The 21,261-nt window shown below is 40.5% G+C and overlaps 1 protein-coding gene across 1 annotated transcript in view; it reads left to right on the forward strand.

Annotated features, from left to right (window-relative positions):
* Positions 1–21,261, forward strand: part of CDYL (chromodomain Y like) — a 113,777-nt gene that overhangs the window by 49,362 nt on the left and 43,154 nt on the right. Inside the window, exon 2 of the mRNA XM_077492130.1 lies at positions 19,312–19,975. Within this exon, the coding sequence (XP_077348256.1) occupies positions 19,312–19,975 (664 nt within the window). The remainder of the gene's footprint in view (positions 1–19,311; positions 19,976–21,261) is intronic.

The raw sequence follows: 21,261 nt of genomic DNA on the forward strand, positions 1-21,261 counted from the left end.
TACTCAAGCTGAAACGAACTTGGGTTCTGCAGCAGGACAATGATCCTAAACACACCAGCAAGTCCACCACCGAATGGCTGAAGAAAAACAAAATGAAGACTTTGGAGTGGCCTAGCCAAAGTCCTGACCTGAATCCTATTGAGATGTTGTGGTATGACCTTAAAAAGGCCGTTCATGCTCGAAAACCCTCTAACGTAACTGAATTAGGACAATTCTGCAAAGATGAGTGGGCCAAAATTCCTCCAGGACGCTGTAAAAGCCTCATTGCACGTTATCGCAAACGCTTGGTTGCAGTTGTTGCTGCTAAGGGTGGCCCAACCAGTTATTAGGTTTAGGGGGCAATCACTTTTTCACACAGGGCCATGATGGTTTTGATTTTTTTTCACCTTTAATAATAAACACCTTCATTTACAAATTGCATTTTGTGTTTACTTGTGTTGTCCTTGACTATTGTTTAAATTGGTTTGATGTTCCGAAACACTTAAGTGTGACAAACATGCAAAGGAACAGGAAATGAGGTAGGGGGCAAACACTTTTTCACACCACTGTATATATGCAATTAAGTGTATATACGGATTAAAAAAAAGGCATACCCATAAAAAACCATGATGGTTCTGTGTTTTATCAAAGGATCATGGTATACTTGAACATATTATGTGGGGCCAATTATATATAATGGTATTTCTCACATAAGCAAGTATATATTAGTAATGAGCGTAGAGCACTCATTTGGATCATAATGATAGTGTCATAATTTATAACAAAATTGTTATATTTTATATTTATATAATATTCATGGAGCTGAGTGTAATGAAGGGAAATTTGGAAAGATATTGCTCACATATTAATGTGCACTAAAAAAGGACTAAAAATAATGTTAGAGGTAATTCTAACACCGGAGTATCAAGGAAACTAAAGAATATACAAGTCACAAAATGGAATGTCCTCATTCAGGCCTCCCAGAGTCAAGGTGTCGAGTGTAAATCCAATAGGTCTCCCTCTTACAGAGACGCTTGATATGCTCAGCTTTGAGGGCAGATCCCTGGAGATGGATTCCACAAGCCAGAGCTGGAGCACTGCAGTGGAATTTTGATGAAACTCTGAAAAATGCTTTGGGACACTCAATTTGTCTTTGCTTTCCTCCACTGAGTGTCTATGCTCTTCAAATATTTTTCTAAGGGTTCTATGGCCTATGCTAAGTAGACCATGTGGGCATGTCAAACAGCATATGACAAATTCTGTTGAGCAGTTGAAACAGATTTTTGAGTATATATGTTTTGCCTGGTGTTGGTAAATTGTTTTTGCCCGTGCTGCACATATTTACATGTGAAACACTTTTTTTCTCTGTCATTGACATTTTCTGACATTGTAACATACCTTTTATGGTCATTAAAGTTAAAGGGATGTTTGATGTTCATAGGTTTAATTTTACTGGGAGCTATTTTATTTTTTATATTGCAAGCTCTCCTGTAGGATATTTATGGTATGTTGGTTGCTAAGGATTTCAAGTGGGGGTCTTCCAGTAGTGTCACCAAATGTTTACGTATGATTTGTTCAATTTTCCTGTGATGTGCATGGATCTCCAGTACAACATACAGCATTCCAAATTAAATATATTTTTAACTTTCTGCATTTAAAAGGCCCTTGCATGCAAAGTTTCTACCAAGTGGTGTATTCTGAGATCCTACGGATGTACAACCAGACTCCTACCAACTCCCATATGTATTATAACCTTACACCAAAGAAAAACTAGCCCTTAATGACCTTTTCAGCATTTCTAGAATTCTAATCAAGGCTGCTGACAACGGTGGTGGGATTGTGGTTCAGGATAGCGATGAATATCTGAAAGAGGCCCACAGATTACCATCTGGCACTAACACATATCTGACTTTGATCAGAGTGAAGGTATCATCAACAAGGCTGAGGCCTCCTCCTTAAAAAGAGAGTGCTACAGCATGCCTTACTTTTACCATATACCTAAGATTCACAAGAGCTTAGACAATTCCCCTGGATGCCCTATTGAGGCAGCCATGGAGAGCGTTACCAGCTTCTCTATTTATATTGATCATTTTAACCAGCCCCTAGTCCAAAACCTAGCAGCTTATATACAGGATATAATTAATCCATTGGACATCCTGAAGACCTACAGTTGGGAGCCCATATGCTTGTGTGTTTCCTTAGATGTCAATTCTTTGTACATTTGGTGGCAATCAATTACAAATACAGGGCACAGCCATGGGGACAAATTTTGCTCCTAGCTACGCTAATCTGACTGTGGGATTTGGCTAATCTGCCTGTGGGAACATCAGTCGGCCTGGAACAATAACCTTTATTCTAGAAATATTGTTTATTTTGGTCATTACATAGACAATATTATAGTAATTTAAGATGGCCATCAATCATTGGTAGACCAGTTTGTCATTTATTGTAATTCAAATACGTTAGGTTTATCTTTCACATCTGTTTTGTATTCTTAGATTTGGAATTCTGTCACACAGAACAGAGCATATATGTCAAAAATTACGTAAAACCCACTGCCAGTAATTTTCTTACATTTCCACAGCTGCCACCACCCTAGGTGGATATCCAATATTCCTCAATAAGACACAATTGTACACTGGATGGATTTGATTTAAATCAAGTCTATTTTAGATATGGCGGCAGCAGGTGAGTGGATGCCCGCTAACAGGCGCTGCCATGATGGAATGACAGGTGCTCTTTAAATGTAAGGACTTGTTCTGCTGGTAGTTAGAATCTATAATATTTGCAAACAAAATGAAGGTTTCCTATTAAGAATAATAAGCTGACAGGTTAGTAAAACTGTGATATCTGAAAGGATTCGGTCATAAAGATTGTAGTTGTACATAGATTTGAAAAACTAAAAGGCTAAAGGAATATTCCTGAACTTTGTTTTATCTAATGGTGTCTGTGAAATTGTGTGAATGCATCAATGCAGTGCATTTTATCTCAGCTTGCAGAGCTTGGATTCATTGAATGAGTTTACCAAAAATGTAGATGTTGCAGAATATACAGCCTCATGCTGAATAAACTGGATTGTTAATGTATCTTAAATAGAAAACTATCTTTAGATTTTTACTCAAAAAGCATTTTATTAAAATTTTGATAAAAATGTGTTTAAATAAAAAAATGAATGAATAAATAGGATTTTTTAAAATCATTGATTTATATCCACCCTAATTGTACATGTGATGAAGATTATGCCTCTCAAGGCAATCTTCTTAAACAAAAATTCCATGAGAAAGTATATTGTCCCACTTTTGTAAAACCACCCACAAGTACAGTCCCCTAGAAATCTTCACTATATTTAACAATTTCAACCAATAAGATTTACAACCCAATTCCATACACATCACAGGAAAATGAAACAAATCTTCCATAGAAATTGGGGGATACTCCTGGAAGATGTATGGTGTGGTAGGAGATGCTAGTGGTAATATAACAAGTTATAACAAAACTACAGAACAGTGAAAAAAAAATGAATACACAAATATAGCAAAAATCCAAAAGCATTAAAACCAAATGGGATTGCATAAATGTGTAAACAAATAGTCCCGAGCACAAAAGTTAAAACATTCTTCCAGTCCCTCTGGTTGTCTTGACGGTCGGTGGAACACACGACATCCACGGAGGTGGACGTTAGGCACATGCAGCCATCACTTTGAGACAAGCCAGCAGCCCCAGTGCCTTAAATGCTTTATATGTAAACAGCTATTTGGCCATTTCTCTTTTTGTAGAGTTTTAATTAAACAGTATTACACTATGGATGTCTATCGTTGTTTTTACATATCCTGCCTTTCATAATGAGGAGGAAGTTTCCTATACATCTTAATTAAAGAAGTCAAATCCTTCTGGTAAGCAGATCACTTATCCGTTACACTTTGGGTGTTGGTCTAGTGCTTGGTGAAGGATCACTGATTACTTGTTTGGAAGAAATCTTCACACAGATTTTTTTAACTTTTTGTTTACACATTTATGCAATCCCTTTTGGTTTTGATGCCATTTGTTTAATGCTTTTGTATTTTTGCTATATTTGTGTATTCAATTTTTTTCACTGTTCTGTAGTTTTGTTATAACTTATGTTATCACTAGCACCCCAACCACACCATACATGCTCTAGGAGTACTCTGTCACTCTTTAAGGGGAGCAGCTTTATTTAATTATTTACTATTCATTTTTTGTTTGTATTTTTGGTGGCGCAGAGTATACACTCACCCTATACTCCTGGAAGACCCCCACTTGAAATCCTCAATAACCAACATACCAAAAATCTACTACAGGAGAGCATGCAACATAAAAAGTAAAATGACTTCCAGGAGAATTAAACATTATGAACATCAACAAATGTCCCTCTTTAACATTTATGACCATAAAAGGTATGTTTCAATGTCAGAAACTGAAGTGTCTCGCATGTAACTATGTGCTGCACGGGCAAAAGCAATTTACCACCAAAGCCACATATACTAGATTACTGTTACAGTTGTTCACTAAGCAACTGCTATGAATTTGTCCTATGTTGTTTGTCATGCCCATGCAGTCTTACTATGTGGCCCTTGTGGCCCTATGTGGGCCTTGCAACTGAAAAAAAGAATTGGAGAGCATAGACTCGGCTCAGTCGAGCAAGGCAAAGACAAATTAAGTGTCCCAAAGCATTTTGTATGGATCTCCCTCAAGCTGAGCTCTTAAGCCTCTCTGTGAGACTTAGGGAGACCTAGTGGATTTATACTCCAAGACATCTTGATTCCAGGAGGCCTGAATGAGGACTTGGAAATTCCTTCCATTTTGTGATTTTTATATATATATATATATATATATATATATATATATATATATATATATATATATATATATATATATATATATATATATTAGGGCTCGACAAACCCCAGGTCGCCAATGTGACCAGAAATCGCAACCTGGCGCCTAAGCTGCCACCAGCCCTCTCACTATTGAAGCCCCAGACATGCAGCAGCATTAACATGTCACTGACTGCCGTCCTCCTCCCTCCTCCACACTATGCGGTGCGGCGCTAAGTGTGTGAAACTGACAAGCTACTGAGAGAGGAGGATCTGTCAGATTTCAGCTTGATGTCGGGGTGGGCGGGACCCATCAGCTATCAAACACCAGCCAATGGGATCTGGGCGGGCCGCTGTGTATGTGGCCCCACCCCTTTTCTTAAGCAGCCCAATCGTTGGCTGGTGTTTGATACCTGCTGAGTCCCGCCCACCCGGCCAGGTCCCGCCCATTCTGACATTAAGCTCAATTCTGACAGCTCCTCTTACATTTCAGTTAGAGTGCTCCGTGTGAAACCTGCCAGTGCCAATCAGTGCCACCTGCCAGTGCCACCACCAATCAGTGCCACCTGCTAGTGCTAACCAGTTCCACCGCCAATCAATACCACCTGCAACCACCTACCAGTGCCACCTGCCAGTGACAATCAGTGACACCTGCCAGTGCCACCGTCAGTCAGCGCCACCTGCTAGTGCCGAGTGTCACCGTCAATCAGTGCCACCTGCCAGTGCCATCTGCCACTGCCAACCAGTGCCACCGCCAATCAGTGCCAACTAGTGCCACCTGCCAACACCAACCAGTGCCACCACCAATCAGTGCCATCTGCCAGTGACTAGTGCCACCGCCAACCAGGGCCACCTGCCACTTCCAAACCAGTGCCACCTGCCAATCAGGGCCACCTGCCAGTGCCAATAGTGCCGCCTGCCAGTTCCAAACCAGTGTCACCTGCCAATGCCAACCAGTGTTACCGGCCAATGCCACCTGGCAGTTCCATGTTCCTGCCAGTGCCAACCAGTGCCACCACCAATCAGTACCACCTGCCAGTGCCACCGCCAACCAGTGCCACTGACAATCCGTGCCATCTGCCAGTGACAACTAGTGCCACTGCCAACCACGGCTACCTGCCATCACCAAACAGGTCCACCTGCCAGTTCCAAACCAGTGCCACCGCCACCTGCCAGTGCCAATAGTGCCACCTGCCAGTTCCAAACCAGTGTCGCCTGCCAATGCCAACCAGTGTCACCTGCCGGTGCCATCTGGCAGTTCCACATGCCTACCATTGGCAACCAGTGCCATCTGCCAGTTCCATCTGTTGCCAGCCTTACTCTTTCTGGTCAGCCCATAACCCTGATGTAACAGCATTTCATTGGAGTTATTGACTGGGTGCTCCATTGTGAGTTAGGGATAGGGGGTGAAAATGAGTGGCCTTACCCCGGGAGCTGACAATCCATACCACTGTAAAAAAAAAAAAAAAAAAAAAAAACTGGCTCCTAACTTTTTTTAACTGGCTCCTAAATTCAAAGAAAATTTGTCAACCCCTGATATATATAATATATAGTTTTACAGTTTCCTTGATACTCCTGTTTTAGCATTACCTCTAACATATTACTTTTAGTCCTTTTTTAAGTGCATGAAGTCCAACTTTATTATGTTCCGTTAAGTGTGCAATATCTATTAATAAACCTTTAACCACTTGCAGACCAGCCACAGTACATATACTGCGGCAGGTCAGCTCCATTGCGCAAAATGGCATACCTGAACGTTGTTTCGTGTAATGGATACTCTGGGCGTGCGTGGGTTCAGTGGACTCTGTTCACCGGCCACCCACGATCGCTCCACAGAGAGGCAGAACAGGCATCTGCCTATGTAAACAAGGTGGATCCCTGTTCGAATGGGGATGACATGGAGATCTGCTGTTCCTAGTGATCTCTGTCTCAGGGAGCCCACCCCCCCCAAACAGAACACACCCAGAGAACAGTGTTAACCCCTTGATCGCCCCCTAGTGTCAAGCCCTTCCTTGCCAGTGTCATTTATACATTGATCAGTGCATTTTTTTTTTTTTTTAAGCATTGATTACTGTAATGTCACTGGTCCCCAAAAAGTGTTACTTTAGGTCAGATTTGTCTGCTGCAATGTCGCAGTCCCGCTAAACACTTTTTTTGCAAACCAATAAATATATGCTTATTGCGATATCTTTATTTCTTTTATTTTTTTTGTTTTTATATTGGCCTAAACTAATGAGGTTTTTTTTTTTTTTCGGTCTTTTTCGCAAACAAATAAAAACCGTAGCGATGATCAAATACCATCAAAAGAAAGCTTGATTTTTAGGTACGTCGCATGGTCACGCAATTTGTCAGTTAAAGCGAGGCAGTACCATATTACAAAAAAATTCCCTGGTCATTAAGGGTAAATCCTTCTGGGGCTGAAGTGGTTAATAACCTCCATTTTAATGTGAGCAATATCTTTACAAACTTCCCTTCTTTACACTCGGCTCCATGAATATATAAAATATAACATAATTTAGCTATAAATAGGGCTGCACCGAATGGGTTTTTTGGTGCCGAAACCAATGCTGAAAATGACTTTTAGATATTTTTATACAGGAGATGGTCAGAGACTGGAGACATGGTACAGGAAATGGTCAGAGACTGTAGACATGATACAAGAGATCAATGCAGCTTGCTAGTGCAGCCAGCCCAGCCCGCTAGTGTCCCCAGTGCAGCCAGCCCAGCCCGCTAGTGTCCCCAGTGCAGCCAGCCCAGCCCGCTAGTGTCCCCAGTGCAGCCCAGCCAGCCTGCCAGTGCGTCCCCAGTGCAGCCCGGCCAGCCTGCCAGTGCGTCCCCAGTGCAGCCCGGCCAGCCTGCCAGTGCGTCCCCAGTGCAGCCCGGCCAGCCTGCCAGTGCGTCCCCAGTGCAGCCCGGCCAGCCTGCCAGTGCGTCCCCAGTGCAGCCCGGCCAGCCTGCCAGTGCGTCCCCAGTGCAGCCAGGCCAGCCTGCCAGTGCGTCCCCAGTGCAGCCAGGCCAGCCTGCCTGTGCGTCCCCAGTGCAGCTAGCCCAGCCTGTTCAAGGAAGGAGAGCCGCCACCTGTTTGATTACAGCGCCGGGAACATCACAGCTGTCATTTCAATAGCTGTGTGTTTCCCGCAGTGCGCGCTGTCATATACAGCCCCTCCCCCTTGTCCGGGGAACTTTGATAAACAGATCACCCATCCAATCCTGGGGAGGGGCTGTATATGCCGGGGAACACAGCCGTGCACAGTGAGCTGTGATGTTCCCGGCTCTCCTCTTTCTGTGCTATATGACACCCCCGTAATGGGCAGCACCGGGGAGCAGAGCCCCGCCCCATCGTCGGCCCCATTATGTATAATTTTTCTCTTTCGGCAAATTGCCGAAAAGGCAATTTTCGGCCGATATGTTTCGGCTGCCAAAATTTCTGTGCATCCCTTGTTATTAATTATGACACTACCATTATGCTCCACACTCATTAATAATATATACTTACGTGAGCGATATCATTATATATAGTTGGCCCCACATGGTCCTATGAAACACACAACTATCATATTGTTTTTATTGGTATGCCTCTTGTTTTTGGTTTTATTTTTTAAAAACCAGTTTATAGATACTTTTAATTCTCTTTAATTAGTTTAACGACCCTTATGGTCTCTCTTTTTTTATTTTTATTTTTTTTCTACATACAAATTGTTTTGTGTAAGTATATTAGTGTTTAAGTATGTAAAACGTATTATAATTTTTATGTATTAAACGCTGGTTTGGCTTGATGTCTCCTTGGGATGAGCAGCGATGGCTCGCTGGGTTTTGTTGTCCACCTGTGCCACTGTCTGTATATAACCACATTAAATATGGCTAGCAGTAACGCCTGACGAAGCTGCAAGAATGCATCATACAGTGAGATTTACTGCTTCATATGTGCTTGATTATTTTAATCTTGTGAGTTATTTACCTTTTAATGCAAACGGGTGCATTTCAATAATACACTCAGATTGGTGCAGCTTTTTCTTTATATTTGCCTTCTACTCTTGACAGCTGGCTGCCTATACACAGAGTGTCTCTGGGATCCTACAACATTTGGATTATCTTGGACGTTATGGACTTTCCAGTATATAGATTTTAATGTATGGAATTTTTCTTATGCCTATACCCCTTAATTTATTTGGTACAATGCAGTGATCAGGTTAACCCTATACTGACTTTTATCAGTCAAAATTCTTTGCTACTCCAAGCGATTTACAAACCCAATTAAATCTCCAACAATTTACTGGATTGCCAGCATGCTTTGCAACAACTTCTCTGCTCGTTTGGTTTACTTTGGATTTTTAAGGCCTACAGATCTCATGGTAGCTTGTTGCCTGCAAGCAGTGATTCTTGTACTGACTTTGCCTCTGTATTTCAGACAGGCTCTGTGGAATGTGTGATGTAGCAAAGCCTGCAAACATTAGCACAAGGCAAAATTTTAATATGTATCAGAATTCAAGGAAGTAAATGAGTGGTATTATTTTTTAAAAAAATGTTCAGATTAATGGGAGTAGGCTAAAAGTAATTGCATTACAAAGCGGAAATTAATATATTTTAAATGTTCACCTTAGATATACTTTAATCAACTTTCTTGTGGAAGTATAGTCATCTCGTCTTGCATTTTTATGTTGATGAAGTGGCCAAAACAGTTGAAATTTATGTACGTGATTTTAGCTGTGTTTAGTTTTTATTCCCGTTCGCTATATGTACAGTGGATATAAAAAGTCTACACACCCCAGTTAAAATTTTCAGGTTTCTGTGATGTAAAACAATTTAGAACTGTTTAGGACTGTTTAGAATTAGAACTTCAGAACTGTTTCAACCTTTTTAATGTGATCTATAAACTGTACAACTCAATTGAAAACAATGCGAATATTAAGTGCAGCGCTAATCCATATTGTGTGTGTATAGGTTAAAAAATTGTTCAAGTATGCAAACAAGTATAACACATTGACTGTGCGAAATAAAGTGCTAGGTGCAAACAGCAATACATTTTATATAAATACAATTGAAATTGAAATCACTAAAGTCCATGTGTGAAATTGCATTGTGAATAAACTCATGAGGGAAAAAACAGGTGAAATGAAATCACAAGGGTTTACGTAGCAATCAATGTTGAAATTGAAGTTATATTTGACCTCTGAAGGAAAGGCCACTATTCAGTAAGCAATCACCATAGATTGTAAATCCACCACTGGAACAAAATGGGGAAAAAAATGGATACTCTTACCAGACTTGCAAGACCCAATGCCAGCAGCATGGAGTCACAGGCATGAAACTGGGAACATGGTCGCTCTCAGGAAACATGTGAGGTCAGCTTCTGTTCAAACCTGTCACCGGACCCAATCATGAACGCTATCATTCAAAACGACGGTAAAGTGCCGCTAAAACTAGCAGCGTTTTACCATCAATGCCTGCCCGCTCCAGTGATACAGAAAATTTCTAACATTTATTGAACAAAACAAACCTCCAATCAGTTTACTTGTATGTATAATTTAGATAAAAAAAAAAAAAAAAAAGATGTATTAAATAAAGACAGGTAATCAAAACTTTGATGGAAAAAAAAATCGGCTAACTTTACAGTTTGTGTTTTTTATTATTTTTTTATTTTTTTTTAAATCATTAGTGTATTCTTTTGCAAAAAATATTGCGTTTGAAAGACCTCTGCGCAAATGCCGTGTGACCTAAAATATTGAAACAACCGCTATTTTGTTCCCTAGGATCTCTGCTAAAAAAATATAATTTTGGGGGGTTCCAAGTGATTTTCTGGCAGAAAATACAGGATTTGTACTTGTAAGCAACAAGTGTCAGAAAAAAATTTAGTCTTTAAATGGTTAAACTGAGAACTCCTACACACAGTGCTTAGTTCATTCAGAAGTGTAAACATTGTATCTCTTTGCTCTTTTCTTGGCAGACTGCCCAGAGAGGAGGAAAGTCGCTTCACTGAAGACTCAGGCAACTTGCATTGACTTCTATTACACAAGTAATTTGCAAGTCGCGCTGTAGTTCTAATCTGCCTTTTTATCAGCACAATTGGCCGATGCCGATTAATTAAAAAAACTGCAAATATCTGCCGATATATCGGTCGACCTCTAGTGGAGACGGACCTTTTCTAAAAGGTTTGGGGACGCAGTTCCAGATATCGCATCCTATGTTGTCAGCTGACACTTCCAAGCTCTATTGACTCACAGAATGTAGGTTCTTTTGGGTCTGAGCTATTTGGTGAGCTCACATCTTTACAGGTGGTGCTACTGTAATCCAGAGCGGCCACCATCCGATGTGGCTCAGAAATATCCCTAAGGGACAATTGACAAGAATTTGACGAAATTGTACTGAGGTAGAAGATTTTAAATCACAGGCCCAGGTTATTAAAAAAAAATTTTTGGACAAAGAATATTTGGACAAGGACCTGGAACAAGTGATTGACCAAGTTGCAGAGGTATCGAGAGCAGACTTACTGAAAGACAGAGCACATCCTCAAAAAAACAACAATCAGGAATAGAGTTGCCTTTCGGGGTTCCATTCCCAATATAAAGAAGTAGAAGCGATTTTCGCCACTCATTGGCATATTTTATGTATGGCTAAAGTATTGAATCTAGTGTTGCCTTCCAAACCTGGATTCATAAATAGCAAAGCACGCAGCCATGCAGATAAAATTGTAAAAAAGGTGATAGATCCTCCAAGAAGACCCCCTTCATTGTGGGATAAAAAATGGCTTTTACGCATGCAGAAAATGCCGAGCATGCAAAGATGTCAAAACACCCCTGAGGGCGTTTGATCGATTTATGTCTACATCGAACATGAAAGAATTCATCACCTGCAATACGGCATTCATTGTACACGCATTACAATGCCCTTGTGGATTGATCTACATAGGCCGCACAAAAAGGCTGCTACGAATAAGAGTCTGAGAACATATCACCAATATCAAAATAAGTTTCAAAGACCATAACGTGTCGCTGCACTTTAAAATTTTCCATAACCAAAATCCCCCCCAGATTAAAATTCTGGGGGGTGGATCATTTAAAACCCTGTTGGAGAGGTGCCAATTTAATCAGAGAACTCTCTAAACGTGAAACACAATGGATTTATCTAGTGGACACATTGGTGCCTAAAGGGTTAAATGTTGTTTTGGATATTAACTGCTTCATTAGTAACTATTAACTTGTTAGGTATATACATACTAATTCAGTTATTTTTTCCGTGCTGTTTTCAATCATATGACATTGTCCCAAAACTTTTGAACGTTTTGAGTACCGGATTTTCTCGGTACTACAGTAGTAACCATTGAGCCGCCCTTTTATATTTAGGTGGTCAGTTTGGCCTTGTTCAGCATATTGCAATGTCCCAAAACTTTTGAACATTGGGGTACTTACCCTTGTTTTAATTATCTCATCATAGAGTCAGTTAGTTTGAATTATCTCAATATAGAGGCAGTTAGTCTTTTAAGAGTTGTTTATAATACATGACAACGTCCCATTTGAGTACCGGATCTCCTCTGTAGTACATATATTAGCCTACATTAGTAATTGATAATCGTTAAGGATCACTTTTATATCCAGGTGATCAGCCCGGATTATTTTCCCGCGCACGGGAGTGTCCCAATACTTTTGAACATTGGGGCATTTACCTTCTTAGTTTAAAAGTCCTCCTTACGTGTGCCTCTACATGCATATGGCTTTACATATATAAGGATATGTTTAATACATGCGGGGTGATATATGCCTGCCACCTGGGTCATTGGTCTAGCTATATGCCCTCTGTTGAAGTTGAATGACGAAACTGGTCAGGGCCTGACCAGCATGGAAACCATAAGTGACGCTGTGCGCTCCACCGCGCTCTGCCTGGAAGTGTAATACAGTGTCTGCAAGGAACAACACACTTCCAGCGGACGGCTGGGATGGTGATAGCACCCTCTATTTTATTTCTTTATGCTCGTTGATTGCATTATAAGCAGCCAGGATTAAGAGGGGTTTCTGCTGTATGGGTATTTTGCATTATAATAAACAGGATTACGCTATGTACATCTATCCTTGTGTTTTATACAATCGGAGTACCTATACCAGTGGACCTTCTGGATAAGTGGGGTATCAGCACAGAGCGGTGTTTTGTATACTGATACAAGGCTCTCTTTCTAGCGGCGTCTGGTAAATTTGTACCCCAGAGGGGTGTGTGCTTCACGGGGTGGATAATTGCATTCTTACTCTGGTGGAAGGTGCACGCTAAAAGAAAAGTGGCTGTGAATTCTGAACTGACCACATATCCATCTGCTACGTAAAGACTGTTGGCCGTGGTGTTTGCCATTGCCATGGTTTCATTGCCATTGCCCTATGGTTTCATTGCCATCAATTTTTCTTTTCTTTTTAGCGCTGTTTTAGTATTTATCTGATGCAAGGAGGACTTTAGCTCTGGTGATACTACTGTAATACTATATAATATAATATAAATAGATATATATCCCTATATATATATATAATCTGTGCTCATAAGTTTACATACCCTGTCTGAATTTGATTTCTTGGCCATTTTTCAGAGAATATGAATAACACAACATTTCTTTCACTCATGGTTGGTGTTTGGCTGAAGCCATTTATTATAAATAAACTGTTTACTCTTTCTAAATCATAATGGCAACAGAAACTACCTAAATGACCCTGATCAAAAGTTTACATGCCCTGGTGATTTTAGCCTGATAACAGGCACACAAGTTGACACATAGGGGCTTGAATGGCTATTAAAGGTAACCATCCTCACCTGTGATCTGTTTGCTTGTAATTAAAGAGGAATTAAACCCTGATGGGTTTACTTCCTCTTTGTCTCCCTGCAAAGGTAAAGCATAATGGGCTACTATGCATCGCATAATAGCCCATTATGTGTCACTTACCTGACACGGGAGCCAGTGATGTCACCGATGTCCCCTGTAGCATGGAGCGTCCATCTTTTTCCGGGTATCACTGCTCCGGGCACTCACAGCGCTGGATCAGCGATGACGTTACTCCTGCATGGGAGCCGCTACTAATGGCATATCGCCATTAGCAGCGGCATGCTCAGTGTGCCTGCAAGCTGATGACATTGGTGCCTGTCTTTTTGTAAATATCTTGGACCTACAGGTAAGCCTTAATCTAGGCTTACCTGTAGATCAAAGTGGTTTGTAAGGGTTTACAACCACTTTAAGAACTGGTGTATGTATACTTTTGTCCAGATCTTTTGGCTAGTTTCTGTTGCCATTATGATTTTAAAGAGTAAACACAGTTGATTGATAATGACTTCAGCCAAACACTAACCACGAGTGAAAGAGATTTTTGTGTTGTTCATAGTCTCTGAAAAATGGCCATAAATCATAAATTCTGCCAGGGTATGTAAATGTATAAACACCACTGTGTATGTCTTTTCACTCATTGCCTTTAATTAAAAAGTGGATGAATGCAAAGGCTCTAAAAAGATTTGCTTAAGGGCCGGTTCACACAGGGGGCGACACGACTTGCCGTGCCGTGACCTGACAAGTCGCCCCCGTTCTGTACAATGGAACCGTTCTAAGAGGAGCGACTCGAGTCGCTCCGACTCAGAAAAAAGGTTCCTGTACTACTTTTGGGCGACCTCGGGGCGACTTGCATTGACTTCTATACAGAAGTCATTTGCAAGTCGCCGCTGAGGTCGCGGCAGGTCGCGGCGAGGCAAGTCGTGTCGCCTCGCATCGCCCCCTGTGTGAACCGAGCCTTAGCAAGAAATTATCATAGTTTTTAATTTTTTAATTATGTTTATTGTTTAGAATTAAAAATACAAAGACTACAACCAAAGCAAGATAAAAATACCTCTTTTATTTTGTCCTAATCTTTCCATTATTTATTTCTTTTCTATGTATAAAGTACATATAACAAAGAATCATCACTCCCCCCTTACACACACTTTGATGCTTTGCAGCTTGAAATGAAGACAGGCACAGTTTTTGATTTATCCAGCTGTAGTTACTAGTGTAACATAACATCCAAGATCTAACACCAAGGTATAACACCAACATGTCAGAATTTTTTTTTATATAAAAATCTAAGGCAGAAAAATGCTAAAAATGACTTGTAAACTCAATCAGGTGTAGCTAATCACCTTCTCAATAGCAATTTGACTTTCAATTGTGATCAGCTGTGGTCATTTTAATTGGCTCGGCATGAACAGAGCTTTCCTGGAGCATTTTAGTTCCCGTAAGTTCAACTGAAGCAAACGATCAGCTATGGGTGGCAAGGTGCGGTCAAAAGATCTCTACGATAATGTTGTGAACAGGCAAAGTCAGGAGATGGATATAAAAAAAAAAAATCAAAAGCTTTATCAATGCCTAGCAGCAGAGTTAAATCTATTATTAAGAAGCGTAAGGTATTTGGTACAGCACAGACCCTGCCTGGATCAGGACGTTGCTCCTCCAAACTGAATGAATGAGCCAGAAGGAAACTGGCTACCAACAAGCTACCAACGCTGAAGCAGTTGCAGGAATTTGATGACAACGTGGTCATTGTGTGCATGTGACAACAATATCACAAATTCCCCACAAATGTGGCTTGTAAGGGGGGGGGGGGGGGGGGTTGTATGCAAGAAAAAAAGCCACGCCAAGAAAGTAGAGCTTCACAATTAATCTTTAAAAAAACATGATCTCGATTCATCTCCCCTCAAGATCTCTATTGCAGTTACCCAATTCTTTCATGTAACAAGTATAGAGAGTTCTCTGCTCACTCAGCTGTCAAAAGAAAAAAAAACCTGTCAGTCTGCCAAGTTTTTAACATTGTTCATGCTAGTAGATAACTAGAAACATATTGTAACTCTACCTTAGATCAAAGGGATAAACCTCTGTGTGTAAATGCAGGAAGTTTAACCACTTAAAGCCTTTAAACCTTTTTCTGACACAAAGTTAAAATAAGTTTTTTCTTGCTAGAAAATCGCCTGGAACCCCCAAACATTATATATATATATATATATATATATATATATATATATATATATATATATATATATATATATATATATATATATATATTATAATATTTTTTATTTTTTTGCAGGGGCCCTAGGGAATAAAATGGCGATTGTTGCAATATTTTATGTCGCACTGTATTTGCACAGTGGTCTTTGAAACTTTAACTTAAAAAACAAACAAACAAAAAAAAAAAAACGAAACCTATAGTTAGCCCATTTTTTTTTTTTTTGTTTAATGTGAAAGATGTTGTGCTGCGAGAATCGTACTCTATCTTCTAAAGCAAAAAAAAAAAATTGTGATTCTCATTTTACCCAGAATCGTGCAGCTCTACAAGAAAGGCCACATGCAATCAGGACTGAACTTTGCCAAAACGCACCTTGAAGATTCTGAGGCTCCCAAAAAGGTGTTATGGCCAGATGAGATTAAAATTTAATTAGTTCTATGACGTCCTTGAATTTGTGGGGGTATATTTGAATGATGCCTGCAGCTACAGGCATAATTCAGATATCGGCTTTTTCAGCTGGCGATTCCCTGCACCATAAGAACGATCATAGCGCCTGTTCCGCTGATCGTCCCTATGGGCGGTGAGAGGGGACACCCCCTCCCGCCGCCCCCGGTGCTTCTACAGTTTCACCACTTCCATCAGTGAGTCAGACACATGATCCGCTGGCCCCGGATGGTGGCGATAGAGATTTACGGTGGACCAGATGGTCGCCAGGTTCTTTATGATCGTTCGGAGGCCGGGATGTTATGACGTCAGGCCCGACTTCTGCATTCAAATTAATTCACAGCCAAACACCATACAAGAGAAAGAGGTGAAAAGAGAAGATAAACCACTTCAGACCTGCGCTATAGCCGAAAGACAGCTACAGCATGGCTCTGTTTCGGGAGGATGTCCATGGACCAGGGTGGATTTGATTTGAAATCAAGTCAATTTAAATCACTAGTAAAAAGGCTTGATTTAAATCATAATTTTTAAAGCGAAACTGTCAGCTCTGTCCCACAGCAGCGGCTCCTCTGACCCGCTGTTGACTAACCGTTCACTTTAATGGAACGGCTGGTGATGAGGCAGTGACACAACAAGGGGAGGGACATGGCAGCAGATGAGTGGATGTCCGCTAACAGGCGCTGCCACGGTGGATCTGAAATGACAGGTGCTCTTTAACTGTAAGGACTTGTAGTTAGAATCTTAAGGTTTCCTATTTAGAGTATCAAATCATAGTGTAGCGCTTAACAAAATTATGAATGACCTAGTTAGTGCATCATCATACAATAATTAACCCAAAACACCTTAAGTGTGAAGATTCATAAAAAAAATATATAGAAATAAAATTACAATTCCAAAAAATATAAATGAATTAAAAGTCTCTATGTAAAATGTTGATCCAATCCAAACGTGAAATAAGGGTCACCATCCACCTTCTTAAGATGAGGCTAGCATGCAGACACCCTGTGATATTCCCGTCACCTTTCGAAATAAAGGCTTACCGGATAATATGGATCCAAACGAATATATATTCGAAGGATCATGCAAGCTTGTACACTCAGAAGGCGAGATTACAGATGTAAATTGTCCAGGGAAGTAACAAGTCAGACTCCTCATATAGATGCCCCAACTAGTTCCTATTTAGAGTAAGCTGTCAGGTTAGTAAAACGGCGATATCATAACCGATTCAATTATACAGTTTATAGTGTACATAGATTTGCGAAACAATGGGATAAAGGAATATTCCTGAACTTTGTTTCATCTCATGGTTACTGTGAAATTGTGTGAATGCATCAATGCAGTGCATGTTATCCCAGCTGGCAGAGCTTGGATTCATTGAATGAGTTTACAAAAAATTTAAATATTGCAGAATATACAGCCTCATGCTACATAACCAAGCTCCATTTCATGCTGAATAAACTAAATTATTAATGCATCTTAAATGGAAAACTATCTTTAGATAGATTTTTACTCCAAAAGCATTTTATTAAAATAAATTTGATTTAAAAAAATAAATAAAAAAAAACGATATATCCCTGGGGTGCACTCTGTGTCGTAAGGAAGCCTAGAATCGTCTGGCAAATATAAATCTGTTTTACGGGAGTGCCATAAGAAAAGTTAGAGGGAATCTGCCTTGAAATATAAAAGTCTTTTAACGTGCATTCCTAAAAATTAATTTGGCATCAGCAACTCAAAGGGTGAAGAGGCTCCCTAATGTTAAGTTTCTAGAAGTGAGTATATGGCTAAAAAAGACGCTTAAACACTAGGCTTTTTCTGGCATTTTTGTTTACAAGTTTTAAATCCCTATATTTTGCTAGAAAATGACCTATAATCCCCAAACGTTTTATACTTTACTTATTTTTTTATTTTTTTTATCGCAGTGAGCCTAGGAAAAAAATGGCGATTTGTTGTATTTTTTTATTTACGTCACATGGTATTTGCGCAACAGTTTTGCAAACACAATTTATTTGATAAAAATACAATTTAATCTATAAAAAGAAATATACAGATGCCACATTTTTTTGTAAAATGTGAAAGATGTTACACCGAGTAGATACGATTACCTCACATGTGTGATGCAAATACGTGCGCAGTTGAGGGATGGGGACGCTATACTTTTCTTATAAAAAAAAAATGTAAACATTCCTTGCAATAAAAAATAAGGATCACTGGTCCTCTTTATGGGAAGATCTGGGGTAAAAAAAGACTCCAAATATCTAATTTTTACCTTTTTTGCTTTAAAAAAACAAAATAATTTTTGATATTTTTGCTTTAAAAAATTAAAGTTTACTTCCAGCCTGGACTGGAAGTGATGTCATGACGTTGCTCCTGTCGTCCTAGGCCTTAGAGGTGAACAGACGATCTACTCTTTGATCACCTCTGAGACAAGCCAGCCGGACTGTCTGATCGTTCTCAGGCTCAGCGATTTGAACGGTAAGCCGGAGAACCAACGGCAAGCGTCTCATGAGCCGCTTGGAACACTTTCATGAGAGAGCCAGCCGCCGGCAAAAGAAAAAGATACCAGGGTTACAGCTGATGGCTTCAGGGTTTACTTCCTCTTTTTCCCCCTGGCAGTGCAGTGCATTATGTCCATTATGTGCCACTTACCTGCAATCAAAGCCCACGCTGTCCCAGCTGGTGGCCTCATCCATATTTGCCCCTCTTCATTCCGGGGCCGCGAACTTGGCTCTGTGACTCGAAGTTGCATGACGTCATTCCCATACATGCGTGCGGGAGCCGTCAGTCACAGCACTTGCTAGTGGAGGAACTGCACGGAGGGCCGTTTCTTCACGGCGCATGCGCCGATGACGTCGGCGCATGAGTATATGGTAAGTACCTCCTAAACTGTGTAGGTTTGGGAGATATTTACAGTACCTACAGGTAAGCCTTATTATAGGCTTATTACAAGTGGCGTAGCTAGGTTTACAACCACGTTAAAAGCAATTTGTAACATAATTATATGCATTTTTAATTTTTAAAATGCGGTCCTGATATTGTTTTCCTTCTTCTTTTTTAACCAGGTTGAAAGAATCGTCGACAAAAGGAAAAATAAAAAGGGTAAAACTGAATATCTGGTGCACTGGAAAGGATATGATAGTGGCGATGACACCTGGGAACCAGAACAACATTTAGTGAACTGTGAACAATATATCCATGAATTTAACAGGAGGCACAATGAAAAGATAAAAGACAGTAGCACAATTACAAAGGCAAACAGGACATCTCCAAACAATGCCAGAAAACAAATCTCTAGATCAACTAATAGTTCTGTTGCAAAAACTTCTCCAAAATCATTAACTCTTGGTAAGGACAGTGAATCAAGAAACAGCCCACTTTCTACTAGTCCAAAATTAAGGAAAAGTCCCTCTCAAGTAATTTCTGTCCGGAAAAATATGGACCTCTCTCGGTCATCTATTAAAATACTTGTACCTAAAAGTCCAATGAAGAACAGGAACTCAGTAGATGGATTTGATAATGAGTCAGGAGAAAAGCTTAATCACATTGAACAAGAACAGGACTCTGTTGCACCTGAAGTAACTGCTGAAAAACCAGTCGGTGCTTTACTTGGACCTGGTGCAGAAAGGGCTCGAATGGGAAGCCGACCAAGGCCACCATCACTAGTGCCACAAATTCAACTGCCATTGACTCTTACAGCACCATCTTCTCTAGCAGTAAATGGAAAAGGCAAGTTTGTTTTTGTTTTTGTTTTTTACTCTTCTAACTTTTTATGCTTTTATTTTGTTTTTAAACTTATATTTTTATATTTGATATTTATTTTTTAAGTACTATTTATATAAAATCTTTATTTTACAAAAACATTTAATACTGAATGTCATTAGCAGTAGCAGAGCATCAGCATGCACTGTGCACAGTTTTAATAGTCTGAAAGCAAGGTCTGTGCAGAGCCTTAGGCCGCGTACACACGGGCGGACTGTTCGCCCAACTTTGTCCGCTGAACAGTGTTTGGGCGGACAGTCCGCTCGTGTGTGGGCTTTCAGCGGACAGTTTGACGGACAAGGTTTTTCGGAAATTCCGTAAAACTGTCCGCTGAAACCTTGTTTCAGCGAACAGTCCGCTCGTGTGTAGGCTTGTTCGTCAAACAAAGTTGCGCGCATGCTCAGAAAGGATTTTCACGCCGAAAGCTATAATGCAGTGTATAGGACGTCGTATTTTTCGTCCCGTCGTACGTGCCGTTCACGTCATCGCGCACGATTTCAGCAAACTGTTCGTTCGCCGTGTGTGGGCATGTCCGTCCATGCTAATTTTGAGCGGACTGTTTGCTGAAACTGTTGGACGGACAAAGTTGGGCGAACAGTCCGCCCGTGTGTACGCGGCCTTAGACCCCTTTCACACTGAGGCAGTTTTCAGGCATTTTAGCACTAGAAATGGCGCCTGTAAAGTGCCTCCCATTAATTTCAATGTGACTTTTCACACTGGGGCGGTGCGCTTGTGGGACGTTCAGAAAAGTCATGTAAGAAGCATCTTTGGGTCGGTTTGGGAGCCTTTTATACAAAACTCCCTGCCCATTGAAACAAATGGGCAGCTTTACCAAAGCGCTTCAGAAGCACCGCAACACGGGCACTTTTAAACCATTCGGCTGCTAGTGGGGGTTAAAAGAGCCCTGGCAGTGGCTGAAAAGAGCATGGGTGGCCCCAGTGTAAAAAGGAGACTTACAGAGCATATGTATAGAAAGGAAAGCATGAGTGGCTCATTTAACAGTGTGTGTAAATTGCAGTTGAACTCTATAAACACTTAGGCCTCATGCACACAAGACATTTGCAAACTCTCCTAGAAGCTTTTCCTCCTGGCAGCAGCGTTTTTTGGCAGAAAAAGCCTGACCACTTGTAAAAGTGTCTTAAAGCTTTTAGGTGTGTTTACAAGCATCAAGAGGTTGGGCGTTTAATTCATTTCATTGGCCAGAATAATAATTTATACTATGTTACAGAAAAAGGTGCAACTGCGCTGATCCT

The sequence above is a fragment of the Lithobates pipiens genome, unplaced genomic scaffold (assembly GCF_037356315.1).
Source record: "Lithobates pipiens isolate NorthernLeopardFrog02 unplaced genomic scaffold, aLitPip1_a1.2 Scaffold_19, whole genome shotgun sequence".
NCBI classification, from domain to species: Eukaryota; Metazoa; Chordata; class Amphibia; order Anura; family Ranidae; genus Lithobates; species Lithobates pipiens.